At 45.9% G+C, this 14,260-nt stretch overlaps 2 protein-coding genes across 2 annotated transcripts in view; both read left to right on the top strand.

The window, feature by feature from the left end:
- LOC139422829 (tetratricopeptide repeat protein 28-like) overlaps positions 1-6,797 on the top strand; it is a 137,870-nt gene extending 131,073 nt beyond the window's left edge. Inside the window, exons 28-38 of the mRNA XM_071174223.1 lie at positions 47-396; positions 507-754; positions 1,955-2,079; positions 2,695-2,772; positions 2,901-3,060; positions 3,178-3,254; positions 3,494-3,517; positions 3,637-3,766; positions 3,968-4,075; positions 4,238-4,883; positions 4,979-6,797. Of these exons, the coding sequence (XP_071030324.1) occupies positions 47-396; positions 507-754; positions 1,955-2,079; positions 2,695-2,772; positions 2,901-3,060; positions 3,178-3,254; positions 3,494-3,517; positions 3,637-3,766; positions 3,968-4,075; positions 4,238-4,883; positions 4,979-6,197 (3,165 nt within the window). The 3' untranslated portion in view covers positions 6,198-6,797. The remainder of the gene's footprint in view (positions 1-46; positions 397-506; positions 755-1,954; positions 2,080-2,694; positions 2,773-2,900; positions 3,061-3,177; positions 3,255-3,493; positions 3,518-3,636; positions 3,767-3,967; positions 4,076-4,237; positions 4,884-4,978) is intronic.
- Positions 6,798-7,980: 1,183 nt separating this feature from the next.
- Positions 7,981-14,260, top strand: part of LOC139422831 (phosphatidylinositol transfer protein, beta) — a 31,549-nt gene continuing 25,269 nt past the window's right edge. The window contains exon 1 of the mRNA XM_071174225.1: positions 7,981-8,039. Coding sequence (XP_071030326.1) covers positions 8,020-8,039 — 20 coding nt within the window. The 5' untranslated portion in view covers positions 7,981-8,019. The remainder of the gene's footprint in view (positions 8,040-14,260) is intronic.

The following is a 14,260-nucleotide window of genomic DNA, read 5'->3' on the forward strand; positions in this document are numbered from 1 at the left end:
TTGAGACGCACAATCAGACAACATTCTCCTCACTTCTCTTCTCTAGGAGCGTGTGCTAGCAGCCATGAGCCAGGCAGAGTGTGTTCACTTTGCTACTCATGTCTCCTGGAAGCTGGCGGCCCTGGTTCTCTCCCCCAGCCAGGATCCAGGGCTGGGCTCAGAAACACGGCCCAAGGAGAGTGCACCATGTGGGGGATCACTTTTACGCGAGAGTGGGGATGTGGGAGCAAGTACTGAGCTACGGGAGGAGAGGAGTGAGGACGGAGGAAGTGTGTGTGACACAGAGAGTGTGTGTGACGCAGAGAGTGTGTGTGACAGTCCACCGCTACAGGACTTTCTGCTCACTGCGGCCGACATACTGGACCTGAGACTGCCTGTGAAACTGGTGGTTCTGGGGTAAGACACATACACACACACACACAGACGCTAAATGTTCAATCAAGCAGTTTTAGTTTGTTTAAAACTGTATGTCTAAGTTTATTATCTTGTTATCTCTCCTCTCTCAGGTCGTACCAGGAGTGTGTCAGCAGAGTGACCTCAGACGGTGTGGTGGGGCTGTCCCGTGCCTTCCTGACAGCGGGGGTGCAGTGTGTGTGTGTGTCGCTGTGGCCCGTTCCCATGGCAGCATCCAAGGTGTTCACGCACAGCTTCTACACGGCACTACTGAACGGGACCAAGGCCAGTGCAGCTCTCTCTGAGGCCATGAAGACTCTACAGAGCAGCACACACTTCTCACACCCGTCTAACTGGGCAGGTTAGTACACACACACACACCCGTCTAACTGGGCAGGTTAGTACACACACACACCCGTCTAACTGGGCAGGTTAGTACACACACACACCCGTCTAACTGGGCAGGTTAGTACACACACACACCATTCTAACTGGGCAGGTTAGTACACACACACACCATTCTAACTGGGCAGGTTAGTACACACACACACCCTTCTAACTGGACAGGTTAGTACACACACCCTTCTAACTGGGCGGGTTAGTACACACACCCTTCTAACTGGACAGGTTAGTACACACACCCTTCTAACTGGGCGGGTTAGTACATAAACCCTTCTAACTGGGCGGGTTAGTACACACACCCTTCTAACTGGGCGGGTTAGTACATAAACCCTTCTAACTGGGCGGGTTAGTACACACACCCTTCTAACTGGGCGGGTTAGTACATAAACCCTTCTAACTGGGCGGGTTAGTACATAAACCCTTCTAACTGGGCGAGTTAGTACATAAACCCTTCTAACTGGGCGGGTTAGTACATACACCCTTCTAACTGGACAGGTTAGTACACACACCCTTCTAACTGGGCGAGTTAGTACATAAACCCTTCTAACTGGGCGGGTTAGTACATAAACCCTTCTAACTGGGCGAGTTAGTACACACACCCGTCTAACTGGGCGGGTTAGTACATAAACCCTTCTAACTGGGCGGGTTAGTACACACACCCTTCTAACTGGGCGGGTTAGTACATAAACCCTTCTAACTGGGCGGGTTAGTACACACACCCGTCTAACTGGGCGGGTTAGTACATAAACCCTTCTAACTGGGCGGGTTAGTACACACACCCGTCTAACTGGGCGGGTTAGTACATAAACCCTTCTAACTTGGCGGGTTAGTACACACACCCGTCTAACTGGGCGGGTTAGTACATAAACCCTTCTAACTGGGCGGGTTAGTACACATACCCTTCTAACTGGGCGGGTTAGTACATAAACCCTTCTAACTGGGCGGGTTAGTACACACACCCTTCTAACTGGGCTGGTTAGTACATAAACCCTTCTAACTGGGCGGGTTAGTACACACACCCGTCTAACTGGACAGGTTAGTATGGTATACACACGTACACACATGATCACACATTACATCAGCTGATGTAAAAAGGGCTTTATAAATACATTTGATTGATTGATTGACATGATTCACTCCTCTTCCTGTTTTCTCTCAGGCTTCATGTTGATTGGCTGTGATGTGAAGCTGAACAGCCCCTCGTCTCTGATTGGCCAGGCCCTGGCAGAGATCCTCCAGTATCCTGAGAGAGCTAGAGATGCCCTGAGAGTTCTACTGCACCTGGTAACAAACATGCATGACATCACCTGGTAACAAACATGTACAACATCACCTGGTCACAAACATGCACAACATCACCTGGTAACAAACATGTACAACATCACCTGGTAACAAACATGCACAACATCTCCTGGTCACAAACATGCACAACATCACCTGGTGACAAACATGCACAACATCACCTGGTAACAAACATGTACAACATCACCTGGTAACAAACATGCACAACATCACCTGGTCACAAACATGCACAACATCACCTGGTCACAAACATGCACAACATCACCTGGTCACACAACATGCACAACATCACCTGGTCACAAACATGCACAACATCACCTGGTCACACAACATGCACAACATCACCTGGTCACAAACATGCACAACATCACCTGGTCACAAACATGCACAACATCACCTGGTCACACAACATGCACAACATCACCTGGTCACAAACATGCACAACATCACCTGGTCACAAACATGCACAACATCACCTGGTCACAAACATGCACAACATCACCTGGTCACACAACATTTGCCATATTGCCTATGTCTATTCAAGAGACTTTAAAGAGCCTTGCCAAATAATGTGATTTCTTTCCCTTCATCCCTCAGGTTGAGAAGTCTCTCCAGCGTATACAGAGTCATCAGAGTAACGCCATGTACACCTCGCAGCAGAGCGTGGAGAATAAGGTGTGTTTTCATATGTGTGTGTGTGCTCGACATCTTTACTTCGGTGAAATGTCTTCAGGTATTTGGTGTTCCTCATTACTTGGTTATTCTGTGTGATCTTAATGAATAACTGTTTTATATGAACCCAGGTTGGTGGGGTCCCGGGATGGCAGGCCCTGCTGTCAGCTGTGGGGTTCCGGTTAGACTGTTCTGGTACCGGCAGTGGTCTCCCCGCTGCTGTCTTCTTCCCTACGGCTGACCCTGGAGACCGGCTGCAGCTCTGCAGCACCACCCTGCAGTCGCTCCTCGGTAACCTAGCAATTTAGGAGTGAATCAATCAATTAACCAATCAGACTGTCAGCACAGCACCATACTCTAGATCCAACATAGTAATCAGTCAGTCCATCAATCCTCTCTGTCGTCCAGGTCTGCCTCATGCAGCCTTCCAGGCTCTCTGTAAACTGGTCACTGCTGCTGAGACTGGAGACCAGCTCATCAACAAGGTAGGCCTCAATGCACACTGATTCATTTGCATGCTGTATGCTTTATTTGAATATACCTATGATGAGCCTGGCAATATTTGCATGGGGTCAATATCATCATAACCTGAGTCATTTTTATGGCTGATAAACAGTGGTAGTCCCTGCATGGTGTTCATTAACAAGGCCTGTTGCTTTCTAATGTTCTGTTCCTAACAGTTTAAGTCCTCTCTCGCTCTCTCCCTCTTACCCACCACTTGAAGGCTGTTAAATATATGGTGGGAATGGTAAGTTGTGTGTTGTTGCTTTCTAGCATGAGAAACTCATACTGAGACAAAAAAGGGGGGCAGGGCAGAAATTATAGTGCGATAATATGCTGCGATAACTTACCTCTCTCGGTCTCCAGCTTCACCAGGTATTGTTTCAGCAGCAGTCATGTGACAAGGAGTTGGAGTTCTCATTGGCTCCCATCCAGGTGTCCATTAGTGTCCAGCTGTGGAGACTTCCTGGTTGTCATGAGTTCCTGGCTGCGCTGGGTGAGTCTGTCATCACTGTACTGAGAGTTGGATATATAATAGCAGAGGTTTTTCCCTTCTCATTTTTAGACCGCCAGTGTGGGTGACCGACTAGGTTTTGAACCCAGGTCTCCATTATGTCACAAGACTGTGTTAGCCCATTGAGCTAAAGCCTAGACGTTTGGTGTGTGTCATTATTTTCCCTTCTCTGTTTCCCTGCAGGTTTTGACCTGTGTGAGGCAGGACAGGAGGAGGTGCTATTGAAGACTGGTAAACAGGCTAACAGACGGACCATGCACTTTGCTCTGCAGTCTCTACTAGCACTGTTTGGTAAGAGTCTCCAAGCCCTCTCTCTTAACTCTACATTGTTATGTATGTTAGTTACATAGTCTGGCATCCAGACTTAAGTGAAACATTCCTATACTTGCATTGTGTTTCACCATTTCATCTTACCTCTGTCTCACCTGTCCATCTTGTCCTCTCTCCCTGCAGACTCTACGGAGCTGCCCAAACGCCTCAGCTTGGACAGCTCTTCCTCTCTTGAGTCTCTCTCCTCCTCCCAGTGTGCCTCCCACTCTCTCCCTCTCTCCCTCCCCCTCAACCTTCCCCAGCCTCCCTTCTCTCCCCCACTTGGCGGCGCAGACGGTCTCTCCTGTGACGCCATCTCCCTCTACAGCCTCAGCTCACTCACCTCCTCTCTCAGCTTCCTGTCTCGCCCCGAACCCGCAGGAAGTGATGTCATCAGCCAGCGCTCACGGCAGCAGGAACTGGAGCGGCACCGCGGAGGAGCGGGGTTATTCGCCTCGCACCGACACACAGGAGGCATGTCGAGAAACAGATTAACAAATCACAGAGGAGGAGGAGGGATAGAGGGGGAGGAACAGGAGGAGTATGAAGGCTTCTCCATCATCAGCAGTGAACCTCTGGGGGGAGGAAGGGGGAGGGAATGTGACACCTTACCCCTCCCTGGGGGATACAGACACCTTAGAGGAGCGGGGAGGGGAGGCGTGGTGGGGAGAGGGTACCCCGTCTCAGTCTCCTCTAAGGGGAGTGTCAGCACTCCCACCTCACCGCTCAAAGTCCTCCTGCCGCCCCTGGCCATACCCCCCAGCCCTAACACACAAGCTAAGTCCCAGGGGTAAGTTGTTGCTTTTTAACTGTTTGCTTCAACTGTTTGCCTCTTGACCTACTTGTCACATCAAATGAACCATCTCTCCCCCCTCTCCTCACCAGCTCTCAGAGCGTGTCTAAAGGTCAGCTGGTCAGTACAGAGGCGGTGCTCTCTGAGTCTGACCAGTCCAGTACAGAGACAGACAGCACCGTCAAGTCCCAGGAAGACAAGCCTCCCCCCACCGCTCTGGACCCCCAGGAGCTGGCCAGCAGGATCCTGTCAGAGACCCAAAGCCACATGCAGGCTGTGGAGAGCCTCCAGAGGGGGAGGACAGGAAGGGCAGGCAACGGAGGAGGGGAGGAGGGGTTAAGGGGACCAGAACGTAGACCCTCCTGCACCTCAGCCCGTCTGAACCCCGCCGCAGGGGGTTTGGGCTTCCGTTCGTCTGAGACCAGCGCTTTCAGCAGACCCAGTAGTAGAGCCAGCCTACAGGCCCGGGCTTCACCTCTCTCACCACTCCCTTCCCCCCTCTCCACGCCCCTTCTCTCCACAAGGTCCAAACCACCCTCTCGTTCCTCATCCTTACAGAAGATCAGCTCCGGCTACAACAGCACGACCCTATCCTCCCGCTCTCCCTCCCTCTCTTTCTCTCACCCCAACCCCTCGCCCTCCAGAACCCCAGACCCCCACATCCAGGCGCAGCTCAGACATAAATACCCTAGCTCCCCTTATACCCCCCACATATCACACTCCCCCAATAGCATCTCCATCTCCCCCAGCTCAGGCCACCCTTCCCCAGTCGGAAGCTTCCCATCCTTGGCTGCATCCCCAGTCCTCTCCCTGGCCCCTTCCCCTGCCCTCTCTTTCTCCTCCACAGGTTCCACTTCTGCCCGCTCCAGCCCGGCCGAAACCCCAGACCTGGGCCGGTTGAAACGGGCAGGCCTTGTGGACGAGAGGGTACAGGCCATCCACAACCTGAAGACCTTCTGGTCCAATGCCACCCAGAGGCAGGAGGTTCCCGGCCCAGGCAGGGTGCTCCGAGGTGGTGGGAAGAAGATGAGCACGGTCCAGAAAGATGTCCTGGGGCTCCTTCACCTCTCTCCAAGACATGGCTCCACCAACCAGAACCAGGACACTGAAGGGCCCCAGAGCCCCACCAACCCACCTGACGGACACAAGAAGCTTGTTTCAAAACCGGCAGTGGTGCTTCCTCCTCATACTGCTACTGACTCCTTTTTGGGAGGTAGTCCCGGAGCACCTCCACACCCTGTCAGACTGCCCTCGGGGAAAGGCTTCAAGTTCCCCTCGCCTGGGAAGTTCTTCCCCTCCTCTAAATGCTGAGAGGGGTTAGAGACTCTTAATGGTTAGAGATCTACTCCTGACTCTGAGGCTCTTCTAGTGGATTATGCTAGCTGGGCTGTGTGCTATGAAAGGGACTGAACCTTACACTAGCAAGAAGGCCAAATGGGGACAACCAAAACTGAAGTTCTGATTTGCATTAGTTAAATAGAAAGTGGGAATGGGACACTTTGCAGTGACTGACTGCTCCCTAGTGGAGAGGAAAGGAAGGACAGAGCAGGGACAGGTCATAAAGGAGAAGAGTGCAATCACCCTGAAGGACAGAGGGGGACAGACTGGACTCTGTATAACTCTGGGTTGAAATCTGCCTGAGATTCCTCACTGACATGTAGTCCCCTTGCCTCCTCCTACACTGTAAAGACACTTTGATACAGGCAGACTGTTAGAATGACTGAAAATACCAATATGGTGTTTCTATTTTTGACCTAAAACGCTCGCTGTTTGCGAAAGTCAATAAAATGCTAAATGGAACTGTTTTAATTCTGATTTATTTGAATATAATTATTGTGAATTGTTATTACCAAGGTTCGTAACTGTTATTATCGTTATTATGTTTTGTAAATTAAATCCTGTGCTTTGTAATCAGTATTATGTGTTTTTATATATTAAGAAGCAAACGGTGCACAAAAATAAATAAAAACATTTCATATTTTTATTGAAGTTTTGAAAAGGCACGAGACAATTTCTTTGTAAAGTAAGTGTTAGTCTGAAAGCATGAAATATATTGCTATTCAATGTTTCAATGTCTTTTTAACACACACTTTGCACCAGTGGACCCTTGTTAAAGATGCACTATGCAGAAATCACTCTGCCATTTCCTGGTTGCTAAAATTCTAATATTTCTGCTTATTTCAGTTTAGTGTAGAGATGTATAGTGTAGAGAATCATTGTACCATCTAAACTGCTGTGAGATATCTTTTCCATAACCAAAAATATTGTATTTTCAGCTGTTTGAAAATGGTATACAAAACTGAAAGTAAAAGATGGAAAAACAAAATGTTAAACCGGGGAGCATAGAAATAGCGCACATAGAACATATACAGCTTCTTAGACTTGCTTTCAATGAATGACAGATCTATAACTTCCATTTCTATGTGAATTTGGTCGGGTCGCCCGAAAAGTTACATATTGCCGCTTTAAACGTGCATCTCAGTTCTTTCCCAGTAAAATAATTGAAATAAAGGTTTACTCTCTTGTCAGCTTGTAATGGTTTATGAAGAGGGATGTTACTGACTGCCGGGACTTTTATCTTCTTGATCAGGACTGAACCCTCAACCATTACATTTTTTTCTAGTGTGATCAACTTTATAGACTATATAATAAGAACTTGAACAAGCTTGCCATATCAGTAAGAGATTGAATGGGATGTATCTGTGATGATACTTGTTGGAAGTGATGAAATCCTGGTTCTTTAGAGCAAAATCCACCTACAGATTTTCGTTATGGAAATGTAATAATTGCATTATCAATATTGAGATAGTGAAATAGGTTTAGAAAAGTACTCTCTACCTGTACTGTCATTTGAAAAGTATATTATTCAGATTGTTATGGTTCGAACCAGAGCCCCATATATCACACACATATTACAATCGAACATGTTATTGATCACGAAGAATACCTAAACGTATTCATGGTCCCATCCATATCCATTCTACATACCACCTCGCCTCACTGGTGCACAGTTTGCAAGGTGTGCAAATTCAGACCAATCGACGACTTTCGCGTCGTGGGCGGTAAACAATTTTTTGTTGATCATTTCGGATGACGTCTACAGCCTTGCGCAGCCGCAGCCCGGTAGGAGAAGATGGTGCTTATCAAGGAATAGTGAGTTGATGTATTTGAAATCTAATTTCGTCGTATATAAATATACAATGTATTGAGTCGATGTGGCAATACTTTAAAAGAACATTTGTTGTTGTCTCATGTCAGTGTATTTCTGGAAGATGAGAGGAAATTGTGAGCGTTCTGGTCCTGGTGGGTCGGGATGTGGATTCATGATACCGGTGTTTAGGCCTAGACAGCAGCGATAGCTAGCTAGGTTTCTAGCATGCTAGCTTTGAATGAATCTTAATGGAGGAAGCCCGTTAGCTAGCTAGTTAACTATTTGTCTTTACACCTATACAATGAGAATGGATGTTAACTAGCTAGTTAGCCAACATGGTGCCACAAGTTTAGGTAGGTCTCGTGAGTGACAGATTATCAAGGTTCCGCCACCGGGGGGCTCGTGTTTAGACAATAATAGATATTGTCAGTGAGATGTTTATGCGCAATGGAAAAGACCATGCAATTCAAATGGCAGGTAATGCGGGACACAAACTACCACGCTAACTAATGTTAGTTAGCTACTGTATCCATGTAAATCGTTCACAAGCAAGTAAGGTAATTGATCAGGTCGGGTGGCTAACATGCACCATGCATGACACTTAAGCTAATTACTACTAGCTAGCCCGTTATTTTTAGATCGTGGTGTGTTCAGCCTGTCTTTCCTGGCGAAACATGCAACTTGCAGAGGCTTAGTCCCGTCTGACTTCCCGGGTTTCCCTGACTGGTTTGTTCTTAATTGAACAGCTCAGGCTTGTTACTTCAGCTGCAGCGGTTTTCATGGCAACCAAATATAGCTAGCTTCCAACCTTAAGCACAATGCCAATAGATCCCCCATCCACCCTGTATTGCTCAATGCTGTTTCAAAAATGTTAATGTGTATCTTTAGCTGCCCAAGACATTCCTGACCTGTTGGTCAAGAGTGCAATGACTGTCCAAGTGTGTCATCCAGATTTGATTTAGGGCTGTCTATAATTAAATTGCTTCATACCCCTACAGACCCAGGCTCAAGTTGTGTGTGTGTACTGTAGTGTTGCTCAGGGTGGCACAGGACACATCCCCTATCAGTTGTCAAGACAACTAAAGTGTGCCTATTTCCTCTGAGGTTTATGGGTGGGGACAGAACAGTCAGCTGGTTTATCTGATACTCCCTCAGGTGACACAGGAGTGACACCACTGGGGACATGACTAAAAGATCAATACATCTATTTGCATTTTCCAAAGTTCTTCCATGTAGCCTGCTCTGTGCTTTCCCATATCATGTTTTATGACGATATCTGTGGGAATTCAGTTACCATAGCTAGGGCTTGTAATTGCTCTAATATCTAGAACCAGTATGTTGTATTGCAGTGGGCACAGTAGTTTGTGTTTCATCAATTGACCTGGTGTGTAAAAGCACAGCACACTATCCGAGTAAATTGAACATGTCTCTTTATCACTGAAATGTCAACCTGGAGAGTGTTACTCTGCTGGACTCGACTAACTTTGAATAACCTCTGAATTTTGTAGAGGATTGAGATTGACTCTCACCTATGACCGAATCGTGCTTGGATTCTGTTTGTTTTTGAGAAATAAAAAGATACATCATGGTTTGACTACTTTCCATAAGGGTTTGGTTGGGAGTTGGCCAGGCAGGACTAGCTTACCCTACATGGTTTTGGAATATGGAGTTAAGAGAATGATTTTGAGAGGATAAGTTGTGCTCTTCTCTTATGGCCCAGAACGAGGCTTGTTCATATTGTTCTTCTTCGAGAGCATGGCAGCGAGCCTGTCTCTGTTTAATGAGTGCTATCTTTTTAGACTTAGTCTTAGTCATTTTGACAAATATAATTAAGTCTTGGTCACATTTTATTATTAGAATAATGATTTAGTTTAGTTATTGTCAAAATGACACAGTGGGCTGTTTTAGTCAATGAAATGTCCTTTAATTTTAGTCATCACATTTTTGCATCATTAACCTATAGTAAACATAAAACACTGACTTCCATGTCTACAAACAGCATTGTTCTACCAACATGCAGAAAAGTATAACATCCTATTGCATGATTCTCTTCAAAAAGCCAAATAGGCAGAAGAACACCCCTTGACAGGGCTCCAGACTAACATTTTCCCCCGGTGGCACTGGTGCCACTAACTTTTACAGCTGGTGGCACCCGCACATGATTTGGTCGCACCAATTTTTTTCAGGCAGCAACACACAATAGAAAAAAATTGTAATCACCTTGTAAATTCATTCACAGTGCATTAGACTGTAATATACTACTGAGATGGTAGGCTATTCAAGAAATACGTCCGAGCAGGAATGCATGATTCAATATATTTTGATGTGCTAGCTAATCCAGTGATTGTCATGAATTGTGGGTTGACAATTAGGCTATTGTTGTTATATTTTACTGTTAAAATAGGGCACCAGAATTTTCAGAGTTTTGTTGTTCAACAGAGATGAATTTACCTACATCTTTGGGTGCGTTTGGAAATTGCCTCCAGTGTGTCAGTGCGCTCTGGTTGTAAATTCAGAGCATTGTCAGGTTCTGTTAGGAAATTCAGAGCATTTTGAGTGTTCAGAGCACACACTGGACGCTCTGGGCAGAGGAGTAGGGTTGATCCGAGCGTTCTGATCTCAACCGCAGTCAAGCATTTAAGCTAAAGTTGGTTAGCTTGCTAGCTATTTGCAGACACAAATGAGAGAAGTGCTCACTCTAACCATTTTACTTGCACTAGCAGAGCAGGTTAGGCTGTTCTCATGTTATCTAGAGCGTTAGAGACTGTACCTGTGCTGCTGGCAACAATTTAAATGTTTTTTTTCGCCAAGGTTCACTGACACCGGCAACATTCCACTAGGTGTTGTGCGTTTGTAAATTCATCAGTTATTCTGCTGTGAATTTGCGAACACACCTTTTATGTGTACTAATATCATAGGCTAATTGAGCTCAATATTAAGAGATAATTAAAAAATATACCCACACAAAGCTGAGAACAACAGTAGTTGCTTCCAAAGTTATGCATTTCCCACAATTGGATTGTGAAATGTTATATAATCAGAATCCTTTTTTTCTCTCCCAGAGTGGATATTGAGGGAGAGAGAGAGGGGCTTGCTCATCACAGCAGCAGTCCCCAGCGACTGGACATGCACTTTCAATTAAAGAATAGTGAGGATAATGCACTTTACTGTTTGATCAAATCATGGTTATAGCTGCCACGCGTATGATGTTTTGAAACTATCAAGTGAGGACCATGTAATGAATGTTTAGGTATTGATGCGACCAATTCAATATTTTACTCCCACAGCCAAGTCAAAGGGTCGTAAAAATTAAATAAGTTGTCTGTGTCTGCCGCTTGACATATTCTAACTATATTGTAATCAAAGTTCTGTCATAAGTAGTGGTATGTTAGTGATACACCTATATAACATGTTTGGCCGATACCAATATCCAATATTTTCCTTGCCCAAAAGAAACGATACTGATAACTGATATTTAAAATTTTAGCCTCCTTTTAAGCATTCTAGTACAGTTAAATAGTTAACACACACATGGATGCAGCGGTCTAAGGCACTGCATCTCAGTGCAAGAGGCGTCATTACAGTCCCTGGTTCGATTCCAGGCTGTATCACATCCGGCTGTGATTGGGAGTCCCATAGGGCAGCGCACAATTGGCCCAGCGTCGTCCGGGTTTGGCCAGTGTAGGTTGTCATTGTAAATAAGAATTTGTTCTTAACTGACTTTCCTAGTTAAATAAAAGTTACACACACAAACCACACTGACCAAAAAGTTATTTGTTGGCATTTACGTATGTCCCCCATTAACAGTAAAACATAATCAATTTCATTTGTTCAGTCGTTTCATTCTCAACCAGGATTTATATGGAACGCTGTTTGGGTCTTTGCGTGTCAAAAAATAAAACAATGACCAGTAGATCAGTTTGTTGACCTATCAGGACCTGAATATGACTGCACGTCACATAATAATTTAACGCGTTGATGAATGTTTTACCTAGTTATTACACATTGATTACACTATCACTCGTATTTCATATGTCACAACGATTCATCGATACCTATGCTATGATGCTGGTAAAGTTGTCTCACGCACCTATAGTGCTGGTCATTAAAAAAAAAAGCTAGTTCATGGATGCAAACAATGTTCTTCCCCAAAAACATAGCAAAACGACATAAGTAGCTATAGTTAGCTAGCTAGCTAACTAACTATATAGCTAGGGGTCATCATCTAAAATAACCCTAATGTATAAGACAGTTTTTATTTGATTAATGGTGGTCGGACCCATCTATGTGAAGCTAGCCACAATAAGGATTAGCCACAATGGTGGACTTTGCGGTTACCCTTCAAAATAAAAGCATGGCATAATTCTACTAAACTCAGCAAAAAAAGAAAAGTCCTTTTTTCAGGACCCTGTCTTTCAAAGATAATTTGTAAAAATCCAAATAACTTCACAGATCTTCATTGTAAAGGGTTTAAACACTGTTTCCCATGCTTGTTCAATGAACCATAAACAATTAATAAACATGCACCTGTGGAATGGTCGTTAAGACACTAACAGTGTACAGACGGTAGGCAATTAAGGTCACAGTTATGAAAACTTAGGACACTAAAGAGGCCTTTCTACTGACTCTGAAAAACACCAAAAGAAAGATGCCCAGGGTCCCTGCTCATCTGCATGAACGTGCCTTAGGCATGCTGCAAGGAGGCATGAGGACTGCAGATGTGGCCAGGGCAATAAATTGCAATGTTCGTACTGTGAGACACCCTAAGACGGCGCTATAGGAAGACAGGGCGGACAGCTGATCGTCCTCGCAGTGGCAGACCACGTGTAACAACACCTGCACAGGATCGGTACATCCTGACATCACACCTGCGGGACAGGTACAGGATGGCAACAACAACTGCCCGAGTTACACCAGGAACGCACAATGTCTCCATCAGTGCTCAGACTGTCCGCAATAGGCTGAGAGAGGCTGGACTGAGGGCTTGTAGGCCTGTTGTAAAGCAGGTCCTCACCAGACATCACCGGCAACAATGTCGCCTATGGGCACAGACCCACCGTCGGTGGACCAGACCAGAATGGCAAAAAGTGCTCTTCACTGACGAGTCGCGGTTTTGTCTCACCAGGGGTGATGGTCGGGTTCACGTTTATCGTCATAGGAATGAGCGTTACACCGAGGCCTGTACTCTGGAGCGGGATTGATTTGGAGGTGGAGGGTCCGTCATGGTCTGGGGCGGTGTGTCACAGCATCATCGGACTGAGCTTGTTCTCATTGCAGGCAATCTCAATGCTGTGCGTTACAGGGAAGACATCCTCCCTCATGTGGTACCCTTCCCGCAGGCTCATCCTGACATGCTCAATGGGATTGAGATCCGGGCTCTTCACTGGCCATGGCAGAACACTGACATTCCTGTCTTGCAGAAAATCACATACAGAACGAGCAGTATGGCTGGTGGCATTGTCATGCTGAAGGATCATGTCAGGATGAGCCTGCAGGAAGGATGCCACATGAGGGAGGAGGATGTCTTCCCTGTAATGCACAGCGTTGAGATTGACAACAATGTTTGGAGGAAAGAGGGGGATGCTTGCAAGCCGAAGAACACCATCCCAGCTATGAAGCAGGGGGGTGGCAGCATCATGTTGTGGGGGTGCTTTGCTGCAGGAGGGACTGGTGCACTTCACAAAATAGATGGCATCATGAGGCAGGAAAATTGTGAATATATTAAAGCAACATCTCAAGACATCGGTCAGGAAGTTAAAGCTTGGTTGCAAATGGGTCCTCCAAATGAACAATGACCCCAAGCATACTTCCAAAGTTGTGGAAAAATGGCTTAAGGACAACAAAGTGAAGGTATTGGAGTGGCCATCACAAAGCCCTGACCTCAATCCTATAGAGAATTTGTGGGCAGAACTGAAAAAGCATGTGCGAGCAAAGAGGCCTACAAACCTGACTCAGTTACACCAGCTCTGTCAGGAGGAATGGGCCAACATTCACCCAACTTATTGTGGAAGGCTACCCGAAAAGTTTGACCAGAGTTAAACAATTTAAAGGCAATGCTACCAAATACTAATTGAGTGTATGTTAACTTCTGACCCACTGGGAATGTGATGAAAAATAAAAGCTGAAAGTCATTGTCTACTATTATTCTGACATTTCACATTCTTAAAATAAAGTGGTGATCCTAACTGAGACACGCAATTTGTACTATGATTAAATGTCAGGA

The sequence above is a fragment of the Oncorhynchus clarkii genome, chromosome 12, assembly GCF_045791955.1.
Source record: "Oncorhynchus clarkii lewisi isolate Uvic-CL-2024 chromosome 12, UVic_Ocla_1.0, whole genome shotgun sequence".
Taxonomy (NCBI): Eukaryota; Metazoa; Chordata; class Actinopteri; order Salmoniformes; family Salmonidae; genus Oncorhynchus; species Oncorhynchus clarkii.